Source organism: Ambystoma mexicanum, chromosome 11 (genome assembly GCF_040938575.1).
Source record: "Ambystoma mexicanum isolate Mex_15411 chromosome 11, UKY_AmexF1_1, whole genome shotgun sequence".
Taxonomy (NCBI): domain Eukaryota; kingdom Metazoa; phylum Chordata; class Amphibia; order Caudata; family Ambystomatidae; genus Ambystoma; species Ambystoma mexicanum.
In genome coordinates, this window is record NC_090934.1 from 1,399,108,641 (window position 1) to 1,399,136,437 (window position 27,797).

The following is a 27,797-nucleotide window of genomic DNA, read 5'->3' on the forward strand; positions in this document are numbered from 1 at the left end:
GGGGAATATTCAACCATGTGAATCTATGAAAGATACCAAATGCTGGAGAAATAGTTAAAAGTAAGTAACTAAGACATCTTGGTTTCTTTTCTGATTAACTGAGGTGTCGGTTTTGAAGGGAATCTAGATGTTAAAAGGGACTTGCGTTTTTGTTGTCTCTAAATGTAGTTTATTTCAAGTGGTTTTTGTTTGCAGTATGTTGATATTTTGATTGTGTGATTTTATGCACGTTTCATTACAGTTCAGTTTTGGTAACTTGCCTGCTTTTCGAAATGCTCTGTGGTATATTATATTTTGTTTTTTTAATAGTCCCTGCTTAACTTTTTTGATATATTTTTTTTGTTTGTTTCAGAATGCTATTGTTAATGCAAGCACACTAGTTGAAGTTGAGCGACTAAAAGGCCTACTACAGTCTGGACAGATTCCTGGCAAAGAAACTAAACCTGGTGAAGCTAAACCTGGTATGTGTTTCCCCTTTTGACAACGGCTATAGGAAAGAACCCATTACATTCAACAGTTCCACTCCCATCAATACTACTGGGTTATTTTGCCAACCGGTTTGACAGATTGTTAACCCCGCATATCTGAAATTAATTCTCGGTATGCCCGCACATGGATTTGGACATGCTTTTGTCCATGATCTGTTGATCGTGCGCAAAATAGACTGCATACTAAAGGGCGATGAGCCCGCCCCCCACATGCGGTGGGGTTGACTGGCTCATCTGGTGCATCCCAGAAGAAGACGGGAGGGGCAGAGAGCAGGAGCAAAGTTTGAGTCGTGTGTAATGTTTGTGGAAATGGAAGGCAGGTATTTGGGGTTGGGGGGCATAGGGGAGGTTCACGTTGGGTAAGAATTAGTGCTGTCAAACTACACCAGGCTTATCTGCTTGGTATTGGGTAACCTTTTCATATAAGCCTGTACTTCACAAGTTCGTAGTGACTGCGCAGTCAGGCTTATTTCAAGAGGGGTAATTTGAGCTGTACAATTGAAAGTATGTACAAGTACAACCTACACACTTAAGGTTGTATATAAATATTTATAATATACACAAGTTTTAAATGAGCATTCTTTAAAAAGTGTTAACTGCTAGTAACATTCAATCAGTTAGGGTTCCGTTTTTCAAAGACAAAAGTTGGTAAATACTTTTCTTATGACAACACATGTTCCAGCACAGAGCGACTTCAGTAAAGGTCCGTATTGCACTTATTCTGGTTACCAATTCAGTTATTGATTTGTTAAGGAAGGTAAGGTTAGAATAAGATTTAGTGCATACGTTCAACAGTTTGTAAAACAATTACAATCTCCCAAAGGGAGGCAGGTAGACTTGTATCCTTTATCCCAGCAGGAAGTGTCAACAATTAAAACCTATGAGGGAACAAGTACTACCAAAGCCAATCGGTTCAGAAGGGTGCCTTTAGAGCGCCAGCACAGCCAAAGTCAATGGACCAAGTCCATAGTTCTGATGCACTCCTTAGCTAGTCTTGACAAATTAAGTTCAGAAGAAATCACTAACTCAAGTGAGTTACTTTGTAGAGAGCACAAGCTTTCAGGCTGGTGAGTTGAGATCAACTCTAAAGTGTAACAAAAGCTCTCCTGAAGGTAGGATGCACAACCTATGGCTAAAGGGTGAATAACCCAAGCCCCACAGTACCTTTTCATTTGAAGAAAAATGTTCCAGCTGGATTCCTCCTTGCTACAGCATGGCAGACCCTGGTTCCTCGACCTTGGTCGTGGTGATGAAAGGGAGGGTGTCTGGCGGGCTCCTGCAGCAGCACTTTGGATAGGGACTCCTCAGCAATGGATTTACTTTGTTTAAGCAGCATTTGGTATTTTTGCCCCTTTTTTCTCAGCACCAATGAAGCATGAAAAGCTCTGGTTGGAAGTTGCTTGCTCCCTCGGTCCTGGACTCTGGATCAAGATGTCATGCTTCTGTAGAGTCCCCTGGATGCCCACACAGATTTGGACGGATTCGGACTTCTCAAGACCATGCACTCTTCAATGGTCACAGGACCCCTGGCATTGGGATTCTGCAGCTCGGGTGAGGCACAGCAAGTCGGGGTTTGCGCCAAATGGAAGCTTGTCTTGAGGCTAGTTGGTCCCACCAGCCTAAGGGAGGAAGTCGTCCCATTCGGGTCATCCTAGTCTATTTGAAAACTGGGTCCGCACAGCTGCCAGGCTTCACCGGGCACTTTGTGGTCCAGGAGGGTGCTGATGGTGACTCTTCACTGCTTCTGGTGTTCTTCTCCAGTGGTCTACTCTCGCTCTAGTCCCAAAACCCTTGCTTTTTATGCAATTTCTCATTCATTCACAACCTAGGCTGTCAATCGCACAGCAGAGTGGCTGTCCTTTTAGGACATCCAGCAGGCCAAACGGAACTGGTTTCTTTCAGGCACACTTAGAGACAAAGGACAGGGGAGTTTCGGACCATCCCTCACTCCCTGACTTTCCAAACAAAATCGAACCTGGGCATGCTTCAGGACTGAAGACCGCCAAAGGCAAAACACACAAAGGACTTCAACCTAACGGAGTAAAAGCCAAGAAGAAACTAACAAACAAAAAATGGCGAAAAAAGACGGGCCATCTTGGGAAAATGGTCACCCATGGAAACTGTACTGCAGCTGAGGATTCAACTTGCGGTAGAAATGCACACTGGTAGTAAAAAGTAAACCACTGCCACCAGCCATTTTTAAAGTAGGTTAGTGTAACAAAAAATGTCTCATGAGAAGTGGGATGGAGAATTACTAAGTAACCTACAGCACTCCACATAGGGTGGCGAATGCTGGTCCTACAATGAAAGGTAAGTAATAAAGGGACCATCTTACTATTTCTGTGCACTGTAGTTCACCTAAGAAAATGTAATTAAACATTTAGAGAAGTCCAAGGGACTTCTTAGTTGCACTGCACCTAAGGTGCTGTGACGCCATGCAAAAATCAGATGCATATGGAGTTTGGTAGACTCCATAAAAACAGTAAAACGCAAAAATCCTAGTCAGGGAAAATACACGAGCGAGTGAGAAAAAGGTCCCACTCTGTGAGTAGTAAAAAAAAAAAAATCACCAGCCCCAATTCCTGCAAAAGAGCTGGGGGTCTCTAAGGTTGAAGGGAATTGGCACAGAAATGAAAATTCTCCATAACAGTTCTGGGAGGCGGTGAAATCCCAGAGGGAAATTAAGTATGTGGTTGTGGTCCCGGGGGGTTTGAGATTGTCATCCCGGCTATTGAAGGCCTTGACAAATAAACACCAGTTTTTATGATGAGACCACATTGAGTAAAACAGCTTAGCCTGGCCCCTTCAAATGTTACATTCCGTATATTTTCTCATTAATGCAGAAGCTCCTTTTTGAAAGAGCCTTGCACCCGATTTTGCAGACCTTCTGTCATACTGTAATGTAAATCCGTGTCTGGTATGTTATAGCTGCACTTTCATTGGTACCATGATGCTGATGGCCTATTTATTCTTTTGGTGCATTTTTCAAGTCAATGCCCAAATTACTTAACTTGAAAATGAAGTCCTGCTGACGAGGGGATGAGTACAAAGCACACATGCCGCTTAAAATTGTGTACATTTGAGCAGGTGCGTGCTCTCAAATTGCCAGCCAATATTTTTTTTGTGGTTTTTCTTTACCTACCTGGCATTAGTGCACTCATACCGTGTTCTCTACAGTTTACACAAATGGAACACTATAACTGATACAGAGCTATTGCAATGCCATGCACCGCTACAGAGGTTGAGCCACTAAAGAATCAGTTGTCGCGCCAGGTCACTCCGAAAACAAATGATATCTTTGACTTCATCTTAGATGAAAACCCGACATCCTCTTTATCACAGAAACCTGGTTCTCTGACGAATATGAACCTATCGCACACAAGACATTCACCACCCAACGACCACCACCACCCCCCTCCCCCCGCCACCCTACCCTGCCGAGCCTGATTGAACGGAATGGATCCATCAGAGGAGGGTTGTCCATCCACCACAAACTCCTTGTTCAAGGATAATTTATCCGGCAGCAAAGACTTGACTTTAAATTGCTGCTGATAAAGGTATTCTCTCCCCCTCTATCACCACAGCTTCCTACTCCTATACAAACTCCCTTGCTACAACAGGAAATGTTGCAGACTCTTAGTGACGCCCTATCAGCCTCCTAAACTACAGGGAAGTCATGGCAACAGTATTGAAAATCCAATGGATAAACTTAGACCAAGGTAAATCAGCCTTGCTCCTCCTCCTGGACTTGTATGCAGCATTTGATCTGGTCCATCACAACATTCTAGGCAAACATCTAGCCTCGGCCGCCTACTTCGCTCCTAAAGCCATTCAATGGATACAATCCTTCCTCACGGACAGAACGAGTCTTTTCTCCAACTGCAGCGTCACAGCCATGCCCTGTCAAATGCGGTGTACCACAATGCTCTTGTGTTTCGCCGACACTTTACAATATATTTACTAAACCCTTATTTGACCGCCTGGATGCCTTGGGTGTCACCTACACTATGCAGATGACGCCCAAATCCTCATCCCTATCTCGGGCATGCATGACATCGACTCTGCTTCACTGAACATCATCTATCAAACTATCCACACCTGGATGGCCCACCATGGTTTGTTTAAATGATGAGAACACCAAACAGCTTCTAATTGGGTCACAACACTGTTTAAACAAACTGGATGAAGCCTTTAAGGTGTTCAGTATCGACGGCAACATTATAAAGGTCTCGAAAGAAGTGAACGCCTTTAGATTTCTACCTAGACTCACACTTTCACAGCAAGTCAACGCTACAGCGTCAGCCTATACAGTCATGCTAATCAATGCCGGCAGATCCTTCCTGTCTCCTGACTGCTGTATTACCCTAGCCACAGTGCTAATCCTGTCAAGGCTGGACTATTGTAATGCTCTCTATGCAGACACCAAAAGTTACAACATAGAAAAATTACAAGTGATCCAAAACAATGCCCTTATAGCAGCATTAAGACGGAAACCACCACTGGCTCCCAGTGCAAGAACGGATAGTTTTCCAAACCCTGACCATGACACGCAAATGCCTAGACAAAGTAGCCTTATTTATCTAGCAGACAATCTCCAGATCCCAATCTGATGCACGCCTGGTCTGCACACAGTCACTTACCCTCAACACCAAGATTCAGACTACAGAAAGCCGGAGGGAGTAGCTTTTTTTCCCGTCCTAGCTGCTAGACTCTCGAATACGCTCCCAGCTGAACTAAGGGCAGAAGAATCTTTCTGGACCTTACGCAAACAATTGAACTCGGCTCATCACCCACAAAACACAATTTTAAGACTTCTTTGATCCTAAAACTTGCATAACATGTATCTTTCATTATGTCCTCACTTAAATATGTAACTAGGCAAATATGTCTGAAAGGCCACCTTTATGTAACTTCGGTTATGCAAGTTTGTAACCTTGTAGCTATGTAACTACGTTTGAAATTCCATCACGTATAACTTTTTCTATAGAACTAATTCAAAATTCCACTAGTGTAACCTAACCTTCATAAGAATAGCGCCCAGATGCCTCTGGGTTGGGTGGGCTATAAACATTGCAAAAATAAATCAATTCAGCATCGATTTGCAGTATTTATCTCTCACCATTTTAGGAGATTTCAAAATCTGGGTTGACGCTCCCTAGAAGCCCTCAACCTGACCCTCACTGTAGGTCACACCCATGATGCTGTATTCTGCCGCACAAACCTGATATTCACCTGGCTCTCTAATCTGGACAGATCACTGTGATCTTCTCTCCCGACGCCCCCATCCTTACACCTGACTTTGATTTCATGGGTAGCATTTTGGAGCCCAGCCAGCCCTCCTAATTATCCTTGTAAAATGCACACACGTTATAGCCTTCACAAAATTTCCCCACACTTTGGTCTTCGGTCCCCCGAGGGCGTTCCTACCACATGTGCGTGAGGCCATATTAATGGGATAAAGGTGCTATACAAATTACTACTACAACTTCCTATCCCTGTGGCTGACAGCAAGATAGTGTTGCACTATCCTAGGATTCATGGAACGTTACCAGACATTCCATGACAGTGTCACAACATTTCAAAGTAATAACAATTATTTATTAAAAGAATGTTTCTTTTTAAACTGGCAGATCATCCAAATGCACATTAAACCTGCTTCTCCTCCCACCACGTCTTCACTGAAGAGCAGATCCCTTCATCGTTCTGCATCTTGTTCATTCAAGATCTCTTGCTCCATTTATTTTTACTTATTTCGCTCACCCTTAATGCAGTTGTAGAATATGAACTTTAACATCACTTCGTAATTACGACCTCTTTCAGCCACGTGCTATCGCATGAGCATCCACCATCTTGGATTTCAAAGCTTGCCCTCTCGTTCAGGTTACATGCCATGTACAGTCTGACGTCTCTCCAGATGTCAAGGGAGTTTGTTACGGCTGTGCCAAAGACCTATAGCATTCCTCAGTCATTGTACATAAGGTCATGGACCCACCTCCAAAATGAAGGTGGGCATTTTCTCATCCATTGGAGCACCATTCTTCTTTTCCCCACAAACTTCAAATTGAAAACCATGACTATCTTTCTGGCATCCAAATGCAGCAAGATCCCTAGAATGTGCTACGATTGCCAGCATTAGCAGAACCTATTGCATTGCATCATTTGTATAGCGCCTTTGACCATTCCTATTGTCACAACGCGCTGCAGGTTGTTAGCTCTTGGTGGACCGAAGTCTAGGTAGGGGACAATTTGAGAAGTGATGTATGGGTGGGAGCATAACTGCCAGTACGAAGCTATGAGGGGTTGGCCAAGTCCCTGCTAGCCAATCATGTCGAGCCGGCATGTGGATGTGTGGTGAGAGGCATAGAGGGGGTATGCAACCGTGAGATAGTAATGTGTTCAGCTATCTATTTTTGTTTTGAACAGTAGCTGCTTTTTTTTTTTAATGGCATCAGTGTTGTGCGAAGTGTGAGTGGTGTATGATGGCAGATCCATGTGGGTTGGCGGCAGTGCCTGAGGCCAATTTCCATATGCATGGCGTGTGAAAGGTTCAATACATGGCTACATTCTAACGATTACCTAGATTAATGCAATGGCTACAAAAAGATTCTATACGATGGCTACGTTTGACATCCGCCTCTGATCAAAAACCAGGCTACATTCTACCTTCACTTGGATTACAATGCAACAACTAATTTCTACAATAACCTAGATTGAATCAGTACTATGATCGAGGTGTAATACGGAGGCTGCCCCCGAAGAATCATCTGGGTACATTACATGGCCACCCTTGCAATTCCTCCAGGTGCAGTGCGAAGGCTAACCTTCCCAATTCATTGAAGAGCACTGCATAGGCTACCTTCACAACTCTACTAGGTGCAAAACGTTGGCTAACCTTCACAATTTCCCTGTGTGTAAAATGTGGGCTAAGGAATCGGTTATGGTGAGCTTAAGTGCAGTACATAGACTAACCCTCCCAGTTCTTCGAAGTGAGACACCTGGTCTGCCCCCAAAATACATATATCAGGCAATCTTAGGAGGGAGGGCGGCAGGTAATCTACACAATTTTTTGATTAGATGGTAGTAATGCAGTGGTAGAATTCTAATTGAGCACAGTAATGGCTGTGCTCACCGCCTGTACCACTGTACCTTAGTTGTTGTGGGGTGCTTTGTCCATTGGTGAACACGAGCTACCATTTTCTGTGGCCCTTCACTGGCTGCCTTAGGAGAGCCTCCAAAGAGGGATAGTCCGGTTAAGTGGTCGGGTGTTCTAGCCAGTAAGGAACAAGGGTGGGATCTGGATCAAGGTCGTTGGAAGTGCAGAAAGCACGGACAAGGAAAGACTGAAAAGTTTAACAAAAGTATAGAGCCTTTGCAAAATATTTACACAAGCGGGCTGCAAAATAAAACTAGAGATACCAAATGTCAGAAAAATGCAATTATAACCTATTTGTTTCTAGCACTGTTTTCTCTATGTATGTTAATGCTATCAGGTTACGTTCCTTACTTCTATCCACTACATTTTTGGTGTGCACTTGTTCTGCTTTTTTTGGATGGGATTCAGCTTTTGGAAGGGCAGTTAGCTCCATTATTTTTTTTTTTTTCTTTTAGGCGGTCTGTGCCACAAACCCAACCCCCCCCCCCCCTCCCCGTACCGCATTAAAGTACGCTTTGGGTTGGCTCCTCTAGGGCTCTTTGATGCTTTTTGAGGGAGAATACCTTATGAGACTACAAGGCATGGGTTGTTACTGGAAATAGTTGAGCAATTGATTATAGCCCGTTTAATCATTGTGAGGAAATGCTGATGAGGCGACTGCCATGTCAACCAGTGCTAATAAACCAAAACGTTACATTGACGAAAGCATGCAATCTTGTTAAAATCTACATACAATCTGAAGTTATTTTGTGGGTAAAAATAGACATCTTGTTTTATTTTGTGTTGTGTCTTCGGTTGCTTTGTCTCGATTTAGGTGATATTGCCTTACTTTGTCTTGTACCACCACATAAAAGATCTCCTTTGTCATCGATTTGGTTGCTAATGTAGTCTTATTTAGAATCTGTGCGCATAGATCTACAACTTGTATTTTTTAGGTTTATTACTTTCGGGTCAGTATATGAAGGATGCAGTGATCTTTGAGGTATCCAGTTCAATGGATGCCTATGCAGCAATTGTGTTGTGACCTCGTTGGACACTCTGGCACCAATCTTGGACAAGTCAGTTTGGTGGACCCATTGGGGAGGCAGGGCCACTTAACTACTGTTGGAGTTTTACACAAGTTGCTGTTTGTGACAGAACTTTGGAAAGCCCACCTTAAGTGACAGGGTTAATACCCCCTTACGTTTAGCCCGAACTAACTCAAGGTTTGATAGCTATGGCTGAGCAGCCGGGCTTAGTCTAGGAGGGAGAAGCGCTGTAGTGCGGCACACAGTGCTTGGAGCATACAATCAGTTCAAGGAGACACACTAGCAGTAACATGGACTTTTTTGTTTTACATACAGGACTTCTTTCTAAAGCCTTAGCGTAAGTACTATTCACATATTGTCACAGAATTAAAGGTAGCACAGTTTAAATCAAATGTTAAGCAACACAATTGAGAGAAACTACTGAAACAAATAAGCAAACTTCAGAGTGACCAAGGGCTGAGGAGAAACGGGCAGGTAAGCAATAGACCAAGCAAAGTCTTAGGAAGGTTTCTTCAGGCTTGCAGGTAAGAAAGTTAGTTTATGAAGTTATGGCCCAATGGATGGGTCACCCCATTGGGACTTGGAGTGCCCTGGAGGGGGTGCAAGCAACAGCTTAACTGCAGTCCTCCAAGAACAAGACCAAGTTAAGTACGGCTTGAGATGATACCTTTTCATTGAAGAACTTGGTGCAGCAGGATGTTCCCCCAAAGTGAGGCGACAGTTGTCCATGGTTCAGATTTCTTGGCCTGGGTGTCTGAAGAAGGAACTTTGGAGGGAACAGATGGATGCACTTGAGTTATTGGAATGCACAGCATTGGATCTTCGTGGCACTGGTGCGTTGGAGCCCTTTACAGGCATTTGGTTAGTAAATGTTGTCTGGTAGACTTCTCTTTGGTTCCAGCTACACAACTCTGCTGAGGGGATGTCTAGTAGCGGAAAAGTGTCCCTGCAGTCCAGGATAGCCACATGGTTCCAGCCGAAACCGTGCTTCACAAGATGTTGCACTTGAAAATGACACAGGTCGCCAGGGTGATTTTGCAGCCCGTGATGGTTGCAGCCGTTTGTGGGATGGCACAAAATGTAGGAATGTAGGTGGTGTTCGCACTGGTTAGGCCCACCAGTCCAGGGGAGGAAGTAGACTTGAAAAGATCTTCCCTGTCGCCCGGAAATTCTGTGTTGGGTCTTCAGCAGTCACTCAGTGCCTCTGGTGGTTGCTTGGAAGTTGCTGGCCCATCCTTCCGTGCATTCCTTTTCGGATCTTCAGTCCTGTGGTTGGTTCTCAGGTTCAGCTCCAGGACCCTCACTTTTTATGCATGAAAGCTGGCTGAGCCCACCAATTGCCATGTAAGCCTTTCATGCAGATCTCAGGGTGGCTGTCCAAGGGGACAGGCAGGCATACTGCAAGACGAGGAGTTTTGGTTGCCGCCCCCCACCTCTCCTTGGCAGACTTTCCAAGGGAAGCCTGCCAAAGATGAGACCCAACAATACCGCCCCCACTCAAGTCCTCATGAACACAGCTTCAAGTAAAGCCACAATTTTAGGCAAATGGTAAGCCTAGCGTCTCCTGTCACAGCTGCGATGGCAGCCTGTGACAAAAGCCCACCAAAAGTTGTACAAAAGGTACACTGCTACCAGGCTGTTGGATGAACTTAGCACGGTAACTATTTACGTAAGAATTTGTCATATTTTCTAGGGGTCTGCGTTTGAGTACTTGGTAATAACTATACATTTATTGTGGCATCGGTAATAACTATACATTTATTGTGGCATCTACTTGCATATCAATGCTTTTATGTTTTATTCAGTAGGATTCCAATGTTATAATTTCAATCGCAATTTTGCCGCTTCATTTGCCATCACGTTTTATATATCCTCTCCCTGTGCTGCTGCTTCCTATAATTTTCTAATTTCGAGTCCTACAAGAAAATAAACGGGTTGTGGTCTCTAATATCGCATTGATTCACAATTTGAGTTATACTTGTTATGCTGCTTTTGTTTGGCATTGATTTCTATGGCTATTCTTTTGCGCTTACCTTGATTATTTCTGATGCTGTTCTCGGCAGGATACAAAGCCGCAAGATAAGCGCAAAAGAATAGCTACAGAAACAAAGCAGCATAACAAGTAGAACTCCAATTCTGAATCAATGAGATATTAGAAACCACAACCCGTTTCTTGACTTGTTTGACTCGAAATTAGAAAATCGGATAAGTATAGGAAGAAAAAGCACAGGGAAATAATATATAAAAAGTGATGGGAAATGAAGCGGCACAATTGCAATTGAAATTATAACCTTGGAATCCTATTGAATAAAACTAACTAAAAGCATTGATGAATGTAAGTATATGCCACAATAAATGTATAATTACCAAGTACTCCAACGCGGACCCCTAGAAAATATTATGACATAAATTCTTGTTCCCACTTCTGTGAAATACAAAATGAACAATTTGAAAGTATTCTAAAAAACAAAGTAATGGACAATTATTTTGAAATGAAAATGAGGAATCCCTCCTGAAAGGATGGGGAAACAAGTGTAGAGGGAATGGATAATGGAAAGTTACAGAGCTGATTTAATGAAATTCACTTTTTGATTTGGCTGTGTGAATTAAATACAAAAAATTCGTTTGACCATTACATGCATCTACTCACTTGATATACATCTATTTTGGAGCGCACCAAAGGAGTCTTTGTGTTAATTATTTACTTAAAACATTTTGACACTGGAAAGCTGCAGTGTTGCAAGCCCCAAGCGCAGCAAACAAAACCTCAAGAAAACCAAAAAAGTACTTGGAGAAACTCGCCAAAGTTGCTGCAGGCTGAAAGCAGTATATAGTACTTTCCTGGTGATAGGTCTCTGCTGGTTAATGGGCACAGGGCACTCATTTCTTTTTTTTTTTTTTTTTTTAATTTTTTTTTTTTTTTTATTGTTGTTTTTGATGACAGATCTTTACAACATCCAATTTGTCTTCAAACATAAAATTCGAATTTCAAAATACATATGAAACATGTTTCTTCAATGTATAAGTTATTCTTAAAAATATTTCTACCAACATAATAAAACAGCATATATAAATCTAAATTCAAGCACTACAAGTCCAAACAGTATCGGAAGAAGCTGTCAATATACTTGGGCTCACTTAGATAAAACATTTACAAATTTCACATCTTTTTCTATTCTTTACTATAATTCTCAACACAATCGAGTTTTTTTTCAATACTTTGTAGGAGTTTGACTAGTGCAAGTATAAGTGAAATCCTGTTTCCCCACATGCATTCTACCCATAGCGTTTCTGGGGGAATTCCCATGGTGCCAAATAGGAATTTGCCCAAATATTTTTGTCTATCTTCCTCAAATGAAATACAGTATAATACTAGATGTTTCAAGGATTCATTTACATCACTCATACAAAATCTACAATTCAAGTTAAACTCCTCGTTTTTGTTACGTTTCCAACATTTCATGCGGTCTTTCGTTAACAGTAAATTAAACTTGAATCGCATGTACGTTGCTCTTATCAGATTACTAGGTACCTGCCTAATATATAGTAATATTGGTTTTTGGTTATGCCTAAATTTAGAGTATTCTTCATACGTTTTATATTGTCCAATTAAATCAGATGTATTTGCCCAATCATAAATATATAGTTTTTTTTTTACTATTTGAGGCAAGGTAGCTAGGTCTGTTGTACTTTGCGCAATCAAATCCAATACCTGTTGTATCTCCTTGTAAGACTTCTGTAAGGAATCAGGTTTGCCCCTCTTAATCATAACCGCTAAATCTTCATATAGCGAGTTTTCCATTGGTTGGAGAACTTTAGCAAAGTTTGCCAACCTGCGCCATATCATTTTTGACGCCAAAGATGTAAGCCCCAATTCATGAATTATTATGGGATTTGGCATCGAAAGGGGCAAGAGTAATACCTTTTTCCAAATCATTCCCTGTACGGAATTTAGAATGTGCCCCATCGCTAGTGTGCATAAATCTAATCCATATAATATAATTGCCTCTACTTTAAGCAGGTAAAACTCTATTAGTGGGATAAGAGAGAATCTACAAAGCTTACGATGGATAATCTTCATTTGTGCTATAAGTGGCAATGCTTTAATTGATATTGCTTTTTGCCATTTTTTCAGTGAATCAAAATTCGTTAAGTTATATCCCAAGTAAGTCAACCCTAGTGAATGAGGAATCATGTTTCCATTGATTAGCCATTTAAATGATATTGTTTTCCTTTTGTTAGAGAAAATCATTATATTCGATTTTCCAGGGTTGACTGCCAAGTTGTGTTTTTCACAGTAGCCATAGAACAGATGTATTTTGTTTTGTAGTCCAAATGGCGTGCGATCTAAAAGAATGATGATATCGGCAAAAGCCAGCCAATTTATGCTTAGATGTCCCAATTTTACAGCAAAGCTATTCGATTGTTCCCACAACTTATCTATATCTGCTAGATACAAATTAAACGGAGTGGCCGCGAGGTTACAGCCTTGTTTCACCCCAATAAACGTATTTATTGGGTCAGTTAGCCGACCCGTACCATCAATTCTTACGCTATAACTGGTGTTAGTATGGAGCATGGCTATCATTGTTATTATATGCACTGGGATCTGCCATTTGTGCATCTTTGCCCACAATATTTCTCTAATCACACAGTCAAACGCTGAGGACAGGTCCACCAATGCCATGTATATTGGACCATTAAGTTCTCCTCTTGAGCTCTTTAATAAGTGCGCAAGAATAGTTGCATTCAGTTGTGTTCCCATGCGTTTTCTAAAGCCTGTTTGAAAGCGTGAGAGGATACGTAGAGACATTATAGATGCATTCAGTTCTCTGAGAAGTAAACATGCGAAAATTTTTGCGGGAGTATCTATCAAAGCTATGGGTCTAAAGTTTTTTGCGTCAGCTGTTCCTCCTTTTTTATGTAGGGGAATAATTAGAGCAGATGTCCAGGAAGCTGGTAGTTTCTTTGTTTTAAAGATGATATCAAAGTTGCGCATTAAGTGAGCTGCCCAAAATTTTGGATCATCCTTCAACAGGCATGGAGGAATTCCATCCGGGCCCGCTGCTTTTGAAAACTTTAGATTCGTAATCACTGACTCAATTGTTTCGATGTCCCATGGACAACTGTGGGGCAGTAATGATACCTTTACCTCGTACTTAAGTGACCTGAACTTATCTGGTAATACATATTTGTTATATAAAATTCAGTCCATAGGTCGCCACTCACTGTAGAGCATTTCTCTGCTTGGCTTCTTTCCATAGGATCTCTTAGTATAGCCCAGATTTCGCGTGTTTTCCTACCTATCATGAGATTAATCATATTTTGATTTTTTTCTCAGATAGGCATTGAATTTAATAGTTTTGATGTCCTGTTTATATTTAGTCATAATTAATTTTTTCCTATACGTTACTTGGTCAAAATGATTGGTGTAGTCCCTTGCCAGAATTCTAATTTCAGCATTTTTCTCTTTTTCTTTTCATTATCTCAAAATTATGACATCCAACTAGATCTGTAGATGTGTCTTGCTTGTTTCCAGTGACTATCTGACTGTGGTGGTGGTGAATCATATTCTCATTCATGAGATCTAATGATCTACATTCTTCCGTTGACAACAGCTTGGGATTATATTTTAATATATCACGACTGACTAAGCTGTTCAAAGACCTGCACGTTTTCAAATTCCACTTTATTGATAGCATCTGTCTGTCGGATTCAGGTAACACCAATGGTTTGTACGTAGAATAAGTACCAAATGTACAACTCGTAGTACATGTCAAAATCGAGTGATCACTCAGGGCAGACATTTCTATTGTACAAGGCAAAGCCATCGTGGCTAGTGTTTTTGAGGTGACAATATAGTCAATCGAGGAATTATATATTCCCCTAGACCAGGTAAATTTTGACCCATAATTTGCGAAAGGAATAACTTGCATATCCCATTCTTTAAAAAAGTCTGACCATAACTGGCCCCTCTCACACGACAAATTTGCATACTGAACATTTTGACCTTCATCTTCCAGATTTTTTTGTATGAGAGTGGAATTGAAATCCCCACCCACAATAATTTCGATGTTGGGCATTTCATCCACCACCTCCAACAATAAAGCATTCAGTCTTTCAAGAATACCATCAATGTGTGTTCCATTTGGGTTCCAGTATAAGCCTATTATCAACAATGGAACATTCTGATTACTCCTTGACATTACAATAATTGCTAGCATCTCCTCGGAGGAATATAACTTCCTTATTTCCACATTATATACGAAGGAGACATAAATGGCAAGGCCGCCCTTTGGTCGTCCAAATAGGCCCTTTTGAGCATGACTAAAAAAGCTTGTAAATCCCTCCATAGGAATATCTATGGTGGCCATGGTTTCTTGTAGGATAATGATTGCTGGACGATTCTCGCAATCTAGCATCCTAAACCACGACTTTAAGTTTTTAAAGCCACAACAATTCCATGATTTTACTAAGAAGGAATTGTTTTATGATTTGTCATCTCCTGGGGTCTCTTTACGGATTGATTTCATCAAAGGTTCTAGCCATGCTAGACTTTTTATGATTTGTTCCACAGACTCAGCTTGTGAATTTACCTTTTTCTGCAACATTGTAATTTGATTGTCATTATATTCACTTTTTGTATTTTGCTGGCTTTCTATTTCTTGAAAGTCAAGGAACTCTGTTGCATCATCCATTGAATAGAAGTCAAATAACTTATAACCCAGATACTCCAAGTCCCCATAATGGGTCCGAATCAGGGAGGCAATTATAGGTGATTTAAACTTGCATATCATCCGGTAGTTACATGAGGAAGGTAATTTTATCCAGTCAATATCATTTGATACCAAGTTACGAAGAGCCGGGATTTGGCAAAAAATCTTCATTACTGCACCACGATTTAAACTAGGATTGTCAAGCACTACTTTGTCAGCCCTCCAGCCTAGCACAGTTTTCATTTCCACGGGAATATCTTTTGGGGAAACTGCCTTTCCGATTTTTTTCTATCTCATTGAATTTTTCCTTTTCTGATTATGCTGGAAGGGGTGCCTCTTGGGCCCCTTTCATGAGATAAGCGTCTTTATCCATAGTCGGTAAAGCGTTGCCATCGTCATTTTTATCTTGAGCACACATCTCTATATTCTTTGTACTAAAAGCCTCCTTCTCTACTATGCCCTTTGATTCTTTAGAAACCTGGACAGACATGGTGGTAAATTTTTTATCAATTTTGTCGAAGAAGCTTTGTAATTGTGTTTGAATTAACAGAGGCGAGTGATCCTGCAACCCACTCATATTAGATATCTTTAAGCCTGGTCTCACATCATGAGGCGCTTCGGGTGCCTGGATCAAAGAGGGTAATATGGAATCTATTTCAACAGCCTGTGATTTTTTCTCTTCCAAATATAGAAGTTTTTCTTTGCCCAATTCCTTTATCTCAATGCCCATGTCATCTAGTTGCTTTTGACCAAGACATAAGACAGAGGAATTAGGACTGCATGATTTTATATTTTTTGTTTTTTTAGAGTTTTTTTTTGTTTGTTTTCCTATCGGCACTAGTGGGATGGTAGATGCACCCTTTCTTTTCTGAGCTCTTGCAAATGCTTTTTTTGCTTTCCTAGACATAAAAAATGTGGATTGTTGTGAATCACCTATTTCCACGTCACTAATAGACTTATCCACGGTTGTTACTTGATTCGCTATGTCAAGGTCAATCAAGTCTGTCAGAGCCGTGGGACTATCGGGTCGTTCCGGCGGTTCTTCTGCTGTTGTCAATTGAAATCTACCATCATTTCTCATTAACTCTGGTATTAGGTTTGCTGCTACTATGATATTTTCAATTACTTGAATGCGGTTATTTTGAAGTTTTGCAATTTCAAGGTACTCAGAAGGAACAAGTGAGGTTTGTCTGACACCTAATGAGTTCTGCAAATTTTTATCGTTCACCATTAAATCTATATTCACATCTGTTTGAGAGGATTGGTCAATGCCGTATGGGATGGTTCTTCTCAGTTTCCTTGCCCCCCAGCTGGTTTACAATCAGCAATTGAGATGCCCAGAAGTTGTTACACTTTTCTTGGGATATCATGAATCCTTCAATTCTACATAGTGTTCATAATTTCTGCATTAGATGTACTCAACGCATGAATTGCGCCATGAGTGTACTCGTGACCTTTATCAAGCGGGTTCAGAATTCTCGTTAGAACAGGAAAATTCTGAAGCTCTGGCTTATTAAGATCCACAAGAGTATCCTCAAGTGGAAAAAATGGCAGAGATGAGTTGGGACGACGTGGGGGATTAATTCTTCCCTTTTGCTGATTAATGTCCCCACCCAAAACCGGAGAATGGACATAACTAATGTCGTCATGGTTGTTTCCAGACTCATAAGCAGGGGAACTAGCCTTAGGTGTTGTATTTTTTATTAGTATCTTCTCATCCTTTTTTCGATTCTCTTTTAACTCTTTCAAGTTTACTTCTATTGCAGCATGAAAGTGAACCTGGTCCCTTAAGCCATGAGAGCTTGCCGCGGGTGTAGACGGCCCATTAGACAGTCTCATTCGGCTATGTAATTCGGCCAGTACTGCAGGGGCTACCAATGATGTATCAGATGCCGGCAGCATAGATACGTCTGCAACCGCCCCCAAAATCGAATTATCATTAATGGGAATGTTACAAATCAGGTTCTTTGGGTGTGTGGTGACAAACGCCTCAGGGGAGATGCTCTTTGAAGAAACCGGTATAACTAATGATTCATCTGTAATCACTGTACCTCTATACGCCACAGAAACACCCAGGGGAATCCCAACTTGTGATTTCACATACCCAGGTTGTGACATGTCCGCATTGGTGATTCCTATATTGCGCCCTTTTTTTTTTATTTGATTCACGATTCTTCATAATATTCATCCTCTGAAACATTTCCCTCATTTGAGGCAGCTGAGGAATTATTTAAGCACCGTTTCCCACTCTGTAAATTTTTTACCATGATTGACTATTTGTCCAAATCGTGGCACACAATTGGTTCGACTTTACGGGAATTCTCGTACACTCCTACACCAGGTGTGTAGCCACACAGCACTACAGATAGGGCAGTCAAAAAACAGACAATAATAAAACTTGCAACCTTCCCCTAATTCTGTATTTATTGCAGTCCAAATTTTGCAATGTAGTAATTCCACACACTAGATGTAAGATAAATGGCGATTTTTTTACCTACAGATATTCACAAATCTTCCCAATTCCACACCTCCACGCATCCAAACAGCCCAACAGCCACTTGTAAAGCCCACTTCGAATGCGCGCGCTCCCTAGATATTGGAAGTGAGGCTTGGCAGGGCGGAGCTGGCCACGGGCGGGAGGCGGGGACAGAGAAGCCTTGACTATATGGAGAAAAGAGAAGAGAGAAGGAAGACTCGGGTAAGTAGTGTTACAACCACCGCGCGCCGCGGCAAAGCCGCGGTTCTTTGAAGTAAGAGACACTGAGCAGATAGTCACGTTCCTTAGTTACTTGTAAAGAAGAATCGTAACGGCAACCACGTTACGGCACGCCTGTGATTCCTCTTGCAGACGGCACAGTCCACGGCAAGATTTTTCTTAGGAGTCCTCACTCGGCAGTCAACACTCAGCAGCCCAGCGACAGCCCAACAGCCACTTGTAAAGCCCACTTCGAATGCGCGCATTTCGTTTATATCCCAATTAGAGCGTCTACACACCATATTTTTCTAACCATTTAATCTTTAAGAAGAGGTAAAACAATGGAAAAATAACTAGAAAAGGTTGGTAAACTTCATAAAATCAAAAGCTGCGCAATGTATCTGGGAAGTAAAACGGTTTCAAGAGTTCAGTTCAAGAGACCTGTCTAGAAAAGAACCTGCAGTAATGGGTATGTGAACAGTTTTTATCTAGGCCAGCAAGTTTAAAGAGATCAAGAAAGACCAGTAGTGTCGATTTGGGGCAATCTTTGGTGGGAAATAATGGCGCAGTGAGTAGTTTCTGTAGTTCCAGTGGTGCAGACCTATCGGAGACCCTGTGGGATGAAGAACTGTGCAATGAAAAGGCTCACCAGTGATTCTGTGGAGTCGAGAGCAATGCCCTGCAACCAAAACGCAGTTCCGCAGGATGCGGTTGCCATTGGTGGTTGCTGTGCACGTTCCTTAGCAAACAGGAGCTCCAACGATGGCACATTGGTACAGAAGGGACACCAAGACCCTTTTCAGGATTTGGTGATTCCCAAGTTTAAGGTCTGTGCCGGAAGAGCAGAAAGTGCACTGCGGTCTGTGGTAGTCTTCTATGCAAGGTTCCTACATCTTCCACTGGCACATGATTTGGGCTTCTGGAGGGGTGGGTTGGGGTGGATGGGGGGGGAGGGGTCTATTTGTAGAAACTCCAAGGAAGAAAGACTATTGAAGCAGAATTGGAAGTTGCTCCTGGATGATTGCTGGTGCAAGATCTCCAGAAGCATATGCCCCTGTGGCTTCCCTGCTGGGGAAATGTAACCAGGGCACTGGGCCCATCTCGTGGTATGAAGTTTCTCTGGTCAGCAAACAGTTTTTGAAGTCCGGGCAATGGAGAGGCACCCACTTCTGTATTGGGCAGGGATGGTCCGGAACTTCAGGGAGACTGAACCTTCGACCAGGAGCTGTGCTCAATTTGACCCCACCAGATGAGGGATAAGGGCTGCCACAGAGCCTTACCTCTGGTTGTCTGTAGAAGGCAGAGCTTTGCAGTCTGCTTCTTAGCATCAACGTATGCTGCGTGCACAGAGTTCCAGCAGAAGAGCATGTGAGTGGGTTAAGGAGTGCTTTTATCTCTGGTGGCAGTGAGTGGACACAGCGCCCAATTGCAATTTTAAAAAAGTAAACCATAAAGCAGGTGAGTAATTATGTTACACATGTTCCAGCACCTGGAGGTGACTTCATTTGCGGTCAGTATAACATTTATATAGCATCACCTTTGCAATATTAGTTTTCAAGAAAGGAAAGGTTATGGTTGGATCAGAACAGACCAGTTATAAGAACAGTTCGATTCTCCAAAAGGGATGCAGGCCGCCTATTGTCCTAGCATTACCTGTAGGGGAACAGGCACTGCCAAACCCAATTCAGAAGGAGGCCTTTAGGGAGCCAGGACAGCCAAAGTAAATGGTAAAAGTCAAAGTTCTGATGCTTTTCTTCTTTGAAAGATGTTCTTAGATGGTGTCAAAAAAAGAAATTGCAGTCCTCTTTAGCAAGCACAAGCTGTAAGGCCAATGCAGGGAAGTTCAGGTGAACTTAGCACAGGGTTAATTTGCACTCCAAAAGATGGGAAGCCCCGCCGCAAAAGGATAAAATACTGTAAGCCCCACAGTACATTGAAAATGAAGAAGGGGTTCAAGCTGGTTGCCTTCACGAGGCAATGCAGTCGACCCTTGTTCATGGTCCTTGGTTGTGGTGACGGAAGGGAGGACGTCTGGCGGGTTCCTGTGGCAGCACTCAAGAGGGTGACTCGGCGGCAATGTATTTCCATCGAGTTCAGTGGTTTTTGGCACTTTTTTTCTCAGCGCCAACAAAGAACAAAAAGGTATGGATAGGATTTCCTTGATCTCTCGGTCCTGGACTCTGCTGAGGGGACTCTGGACGTGGATGTCTTGCATCTGTAGGGTCTCTGGATACCCACAAAGACCTGGCAGAATTTGGACTTCGGAAGACCATGCACCTGCAGGTGGTTGAGGTACTCCAGGCATTGGGCTTCTGCAGCATTGGAAAGTCTCCAAGTCAGGGGTTGCACCAAAATAGTTTACCTCCCTCAGGCTGGTGGGACCAACTAGCCTCGAGACAGTCTTCCTTTACAGGTCTTCCCTGTCGAATCGAAAATGGGGTCCGCACAGCTGCAGGTCTTCACCGGATGCTTTGTGGTCCAGAAGGGTGCTGCTGGCATCTAGTCTTCCTGCTTCGGATGTTTTCCGTTGGTCGACTCTGCTTCTAGTCACTACTCACTTTTTATGCAAGTTCCCATTCATTCACAGCCCTAGGCTGTCAAGTAGGGTGGCTGTCCTCCAGGACAGCCAGCTGGCCAATTTAAACTGGTTTCACTCAGGCACACCTAGAGACAAAGGGCTCGGAAGTTTAAAGACCCTCCCTTACTTCCTGCCTTTCCAGACACACTGGAGCCTGGGCGGGCTTCAGGGCTGAAGCCCGCCAAAGGCAAACTGCATGAAGGACTCAAACCTGATGCAAACAGCTTAAAAGCCCAGAAAAAACTAACAAGAAATTACTAAAAAAAAAAGACTGGGGCCATTTTGGGAAAATGGTCACCCTTGTGTGCAGCACTGCAGCGAGGTATCAGCCTGCAGATAACTGTCACTAGGTAGTAAAAAAAAGAAACCACTGCCACCAGCCATTCAAGTGAGTTAGTGTAACAAAATGTTACATGAGGAATGGGTTCAAGGAATTGCTAGGTAACACCAACCCCTCCCCCAGCACTCGATATAGAGTGGTGTGTGCTGGACCCAGAAGGTAGAAGTAAGACGGGAGTCCTCTTACTATTGGGAACTGTAGTTCACCCAAGAAAATATAGTTACGCATTAAGAGAAGTCCAAGGGACTTCGCAGTGTCACTGCACAAAAGGTGCTGTGTGTCTCAATGCAAAAGCGGATGCCTATGGAGTTGACTAGACTCCATAAAACAGTAAGGAACATAGAAAATCAGTCGATAAACCACATGAGAGAGTGAGAAAAAGGTCCCACTCTGGAGTAAAAATTAAAAAGCCCTGAATCCAGCAAAAGAGCTGGGGGTTCTCTATAAAGGGAATTGGCACAGAAATATAAATTCTCCCTAACAACCCCAAATGGGGCATTCCAGCCTGAACTACTTGGTCGCATCCCGTCTGCATGAAAGCACAAGCAACTCCTTTTGGGGTGGGACCAAGCATTTGGTCTTTCCCTTGCTGGAATGAAGAAGAAGAAACTTGGTATAGAGTGTTTCCCAGAGTGATGCCAGAGGTTAAGATGTGTGTGCTAAGATTCATGCTTTACCTTCCAGCCATCACTTTTTGCTTCTACCATGTTATTTTACACAGGCGAAAAAGCAACCGCCAGCCTAGCCACCTTTTACTGGACAGTACAGGGCAACTTTCATGTTTCTCCCCCCCCATCCCCCCTTCCCCGCCTTCTCAGTCCTAAGCATTCTTAAGGTTGAACATATAGCAATGGAGTCAAAACCGGTAAACTACAGGGCCGACTGCTCTGATTAAAGAAAGTGGGCTTTCTGTCTAACAGGCCCTTGTATTGATTGAGATGTATTGGTATGTGTGCCAAACCCTAGGTTCTGTATGAAAATACCACCTTTAGGATTTCTGCAGTAAAAAAATGACAGTTTTGTTCAACCTAACATTCTAATGTTGCATTAAGACCCAGAACAATTTTATTCTGGGGTTTAGAGGGGTTGGGGACAGTATTCCAGGCCATCTGGGTTTCCTAGGAAGGTGGTTTTTTCAGGTGTTATAGGAGAAGGGGATAGAAGTCTAGGAAGGAGTCCAGCATTCCACATGGTGGTATTGCCCTCTATGGTGAATGATTTGTTGGAATGATCGAGCTTGCTGATTGAGGTTTGGGAACCGACCAAGAGCAGTTCTGTCTTATCGTCATTGAGGCATAGAAGGTGGGAAGCCATCCATGCCTAGATGGTGTGGTAGATTGAGTACAGGATGTTGGCATTAGTGGTGTCACCAGTGAGGTGGAGAACATGCGCGTTGCCTGCCTAAATTGGTATAAAATTCCTTTTTCAAGCAGGTCAAATACATTTTTTTATTTATTTTTTTTTTTTAAAGAAATGTTAAGAGGTTCAGAGAGACAACCTTGGGAGACCCCACATGTGACTTGCGCCCCTGCCATGTTGGCATAGAACACTCATGGACCTGGCGCAGATGGAGGCAGAGGTAGGGGCTTTCTTTATGCCCTCACCTACATTTCTTTACTTAGCTGCTTGGTCTATGGTGACATAGGTCGATCAGAGGAGCCTAGACATAGCTGCAAGAAAGAAATCCCTGAGGTTGGAGTACCCCCATATGTGGACCTTGCTGAGGGACCAATGACAGAAACGGGCTATCGGCCCACTGGAATTGTCAACTGGTGACAATCATTTTTCATCACACACTTATGGGGGTTTCTGCTGATACCTGTAGAACTTCTCTGGTTGTACTTGAATGCAAGATTACATTTGGTCTCCTGATTGCCAGAAGGCACTTCGTTGGGCTTAGTCTTTTTCGGCGAAGCAGGAAGCCCTGGCCTTGTGGTACTCTTGACCAAAGCCCTGTTTTAATGCCCAATTCTTTTGAGCCAGCGACTTAATTTGACCTGCAGTGGGTCACTTTTAAGGCGTCGTTCCTAGTGGGCATTGTCAGCCTGCAGGATTGTAACTTGTTGGGCGTGTGCTCGGAAAAACCATTCTGATATTTCACAGGTGAAATGTTGTCTTTTGGGCACATCCTTCTTTCCAAAGATAGTAAACCTTCATAACCGCAAAGAGATTTTGTTGCCGGTCTTTTCCGAATCCTGCTTCATAGGCATATGGGGAGCTACATTCTGTTATATTTTTTGTATTGGGCTCCTACACACGTGTTTCAGAGCGCGACTAGGCAAGGGATGGGAACAAGGGAGGACATAATGATCTTACTAGGCCCAGTGACATTGGGAATGTGCAAGTGCATGTGAGAGAGAAGGGAGAAAGTGCAAGTGGGAGGGGAAAAGGGCAGAAGGCTCTGAAATTTGACCTTGAAATGGTGGTACCACTCAAGTGTCGACCATGTTATGGATCTGCAACCTTTTGCTCTGTTTGTACCACAACACCCCTGCTCCCTAGCCAGCATAGTCCATGGCAAGGGATCTTAGAAATTGTAGCCAAAAACATCTGGTGAACCAAAGCTTGCAGACCCGTGAGCCACGTCAATGGTGATAATAGCGTGTTGGATGGTAACCACCATTCAAGCTTCTATCAAAGAGAAATGACCCCTCCTGAGGTCCATGAAACCCATTCTATTGCTGGTGAGTGCATCTGCCTGCCCGATTCCTCCTTCCATCCCGACCCACTTCACTATCTTTGGTTCATTTATTTGATCCATTCTGCGGCACAATGGATTTGATGCGTTTATGAATTTCTGCCGTATTTAACATGCTGAAACCCTTGTCTGTCGGGTCCCCTCCCCATACCCAGAGTAGTGGGGACAGGCCTGTTCAGGCCCAGGTACCCTGAACACTTCACTTAAGGAACATCCCGAGGCAGCCCCTGCCCGGGCAGCCCTCAAAGGCCCCAAGGCAAAGGGCAGCTCCTACAGAAGCAGCTCCAGGTGGTGTCTGCCGGTGTCAGCAGGGGAAGCATGCAGCCACCTATCAAGTGCCCACCAACACTGCCCAAATGACCCCCCTAACCCCAATCAGCCACACTAGCATATTAACCTTTCATTCTCATTTATCCACTGAAAAGCGAATCGTAGACTTCCCCACTGCCACTTGTGTGCCGCTTCTCCACGCCACTTTAAACTCAAGGCGCAGGAGAGTGGTGCCTGGCACTGTTACTGTGGCCTCTTGATTCCCCTCCAAGCAGCAACCCATCGTGCGATCACACCCCCCCTCGATTTCTCCCCCAACTATTTTTTTCTGGGTGGTTACCGAAGCATAATCTCACCTGAGGCCATGACCGGACCAGAGGCCCACAAGACTCCTCACATTACAGCAACCCCATGCCCATTACAGCCCCTAAGGTGGGGGAGCCAAGACTGGAGACTAGTCCTGTAGAAGCGACTCCCAACAATGTCTGCATGTGTCGGAGGGGAAGCGAGCAGCAGTCACCCAGCAGCGACAAACCTGGTACGTGGGGTGTGGCTGGAGAGGGGGCGGGGGTTGTGACAGCGACGGCAATTGCACCCCTTTAAACTGACGGACTTCTACTGATCTCCCTTTTTTTTGTGTATTTTATGGCTTATCTCGATATTAGACCACAGTGGTATGGTAGCCTTTACTCGCATTTAAACATTATCTTAGCTAACCAAGCTATAACCAACTATCAAATAATTCTCTTACATACTCTTACCTGCCAGACACATGGCCTTCTTCCACTATCAGCCACAGCCAGCTTTCTTCTCACATCTATAAGGTTATCCATCTTCTAACCAGACTCATCTAGATAGAATTGTGAAGTTTGTCAGGTGTCGCATCTAGATAGAATTTGGAAGTTTGGCATGCACCACATCTGTATAGAATTGTGAAGTTTGGCATCTAGATTTGTGAATTTTAGCAGATGTCACATCATTGTGAAGTTTAGCAGGTACCACATCTAGATTTGTGAATTTTCGCATGCACCGCATCTAAATAGAATTGTGAGGTTTAGCATGTGTCACACCCAGATAGAATTGTGAAGTTCACGGTCTACCGTTTTGTGAAGCCTAGGTCTTTTCTCCAACTATCTAGGAACTCTCAAATCTAGGTGTTTCTCATTGTATATCATTTTGAGAACCAGAAGGAAATGACTAGGAAGCATACACCCAGCGGGAACAGTAATACAAGGGAGAACCCATGACCCCTACTTAATATTCTCTAACCAGAGGGTTGAATGGGGGTGGAATGCCCCGACCACCCATGCCCTCATATTGCTAGTCAACAAAGGAAACTTTGGTAGGTAAGGAGGGACCATTATCCTCTAACATAACCCCAGGGCGGGGGAAACCTACACATACCATACAGAGGCAACTGCCACTCCTCAACATCCCTACCAACTACGCGGTAAATCAATTCCAATTACACAGGATATTCATAGATGTTAAGTGCAAAGACAAAGGTACGGAAAACCTGCTAACCCAACTCTAAAACCTCATTTTTCCACATACTTCTCATACAGAAACTCGCACAACCACTTCTCTTTACAGCAATCTGCACATACTTCGCCACATTGCAACAGACTAACACATAATCCAGCACACACAACCCGGCACAACAGCACATGGGGAATTTGCAGCGACCCGAAAACCACACTTAAGCTCAGCGAACAGTGCAAACAGGACTGAAGCTGCCAACATGACATTACACCTCTCACTTTCCTATTCCCACTGCACCCTAATGACCCCTCTCCTTTTTTTCACACCCTCCTTTTCAGATATGCCAGAGCACCTGGGTGACCGTGCACGGTACAGATTACTTTTTAACATTCAAGTCCACAGCCATTGCGTTATAGAGATTAGTTCCATTAGAGGAAATTTGCAATGAGCCCCCCCCCCCTCCGCCCCCCGGGCCATTCCTTGCATCCTCTATTGACACTATGTTCCGAGTCTAGTTTAGAGCTCAGGGAAGATGCCACTTTTGGCCGGGCAATATTGCAAAACCTTTTTGTGCTAGATAATTTGTTTTCCAACCACACGTCTCCGCTCAGATGTTGGAGATCTCCCTTCGGTGTGGTGGAAAGCGGGTGGGTTGAAGGAGTAAGTGACTCGCCATATTAACTACTCTACTCCATTGTCCACTTTCCGCCAATACCCCTTCCCACCATTCGGGTTTAAAAAGTCACCAACTCTGACAAGACAAAGGGACTGACAATTGGATGGGGCTCGCAGGGTGGACAGCAATGATTGGTTGCTGTGCCTATGCAATTCAAGAAATACTGATCCTTCGGTTCTTGGCAACAGGCTCTGGACAGTAGTCCCTACATAAGTATGTTTCAAGAAGCATTGATCAAATTGCCGTGCAATGTTTTCATAGGTTTATAGTCATAAAATCAAAAACAAAAAAGTCGAAAGTCAAAAAATCGAAAAAAAATGTCAGAAAAAAGTTGCATTTCTTTGTTTTTATTACGTTTTTTATTCGAAATTACTTTTTTTACATGCGAGAGCCAAAAAAGAAATATAAATAAAAGAAGAAATCATTTGACTTTTTTCGGCATTGTTTTCGTTTTTTTTTTTTTTCGACATTTCTTTAGATTTTATGGCTGCACACAATTTTCATAATATGCAAATATGTACCCGTGTACATTTTGGATAATTAATTTCACCGATTTTCTGAGTAACAGTTGCAACCAATTAAGGGACCATGTTTTTTGGGGTTGGAGGTTACTGGATTTCCATAGGAAAATCCTGTTCACCGACATACCATGATTCTTTGTCTGTTTGGCTGTATGAATTGACTGGTGCATATTATAAATAATAAAACAAACAAAACACACCTGACTTGCATGTATTGTTCCACCTTGTCTGAACTTATTTCACATTTTGAATAATTCCTGTAGCTGGATGAATGCTCCAGTTTTCTCATGCTTTCCTTTTTTCTCTCATCTGTAGGCCCCACAGTTGATGTTGCAGAGGAAGATATTGAGGAAACTGTTACCACCAATGGGTCGTAACGTGTTTTGGCAGAATGTCTGCAGTCTAAATCTCCATGTTAAACTCTGCGTTTTTGCATTGTAATATTTTCTGTTAAGTGTATATTTTTCTTGTTAAGATTAAAGCTGTGGTTGAAATTTCACTGTAAATGTTCAAATTTGAATAAACACGTTTCTATTTTTGAGTGTGGTGTTTTTTTGTGTTTCTATTAGCTCAGCATCTTGAATAATGAATTCCATTCTGTTTATGCTTTTACTTTAAAAACCCTTTTCAGTCCTTTGTAGACCATGACCATGAATACTGTTTTCCATATACCATCAATCGGCCACACACCTCTATTACACCAGAAGGGATCCGAACAGATTGGAACACAAGTAAATTATAAACCGCCTTGTCCAATTTTGGTAACGTGGACGGAACGGCAGGCTTATCTCTGCATGTTCGTGGATCGTTGGTTAGTTGCAACACATCCAAAATACAATTGCCCAATGATTAAAAGGACTGTCCTGTCGGGATTGTATAAAAATATCTACTTCATTATTACAACAGACTGTTCTAGCACAACCCACCCTTTAAAGCGGACAGACCGTTTCACGAAGGAAAGGGAAGCACTCTGGATACTGACCGGAGGGTAGTCTGTAAGGCAATCTCTTAACTGTTCAAGGTTATTTGGTTTCAGCACCAAGGGAGCAAGGGGTCGCAAATGTCACTAGGTGCCTTCGGAGAAGGACCAGGGGGACAGAACCACAATGTACTTGGTGCTTGAGATGTTCTTGATGCTCGTCAGCATCAAAT

At 42.9% G+C, this 27,797-nt stretch overlaps 1 protein-coding gene across 1 annotated transcript in view; it reads left to right on the forward strand.

Annotated features, from left to right (window-relative positions):
• SNRPA1 (small nuclear ribonucleoprotein polypeptide A') overlaps window positions 1–27,186 on the forward strand; it is a 103,457-nt gene extending 76,271 nt beyond the window's left edge. The window contains 2 exon segments of the mRNA XM_069625021.1: window positions 353–461; window positions 26,961–27,186. Of these exon segments, the coding sequence (XP_069481122.1) occupies window positions 353–461; window positions 26,961–27,022 (171 nt within the window). The 3' untranslated portion in view covers window positions 27,023–27,186.
• Window positions 27,187–27,797: the final 611 nt, after the last annotated feature.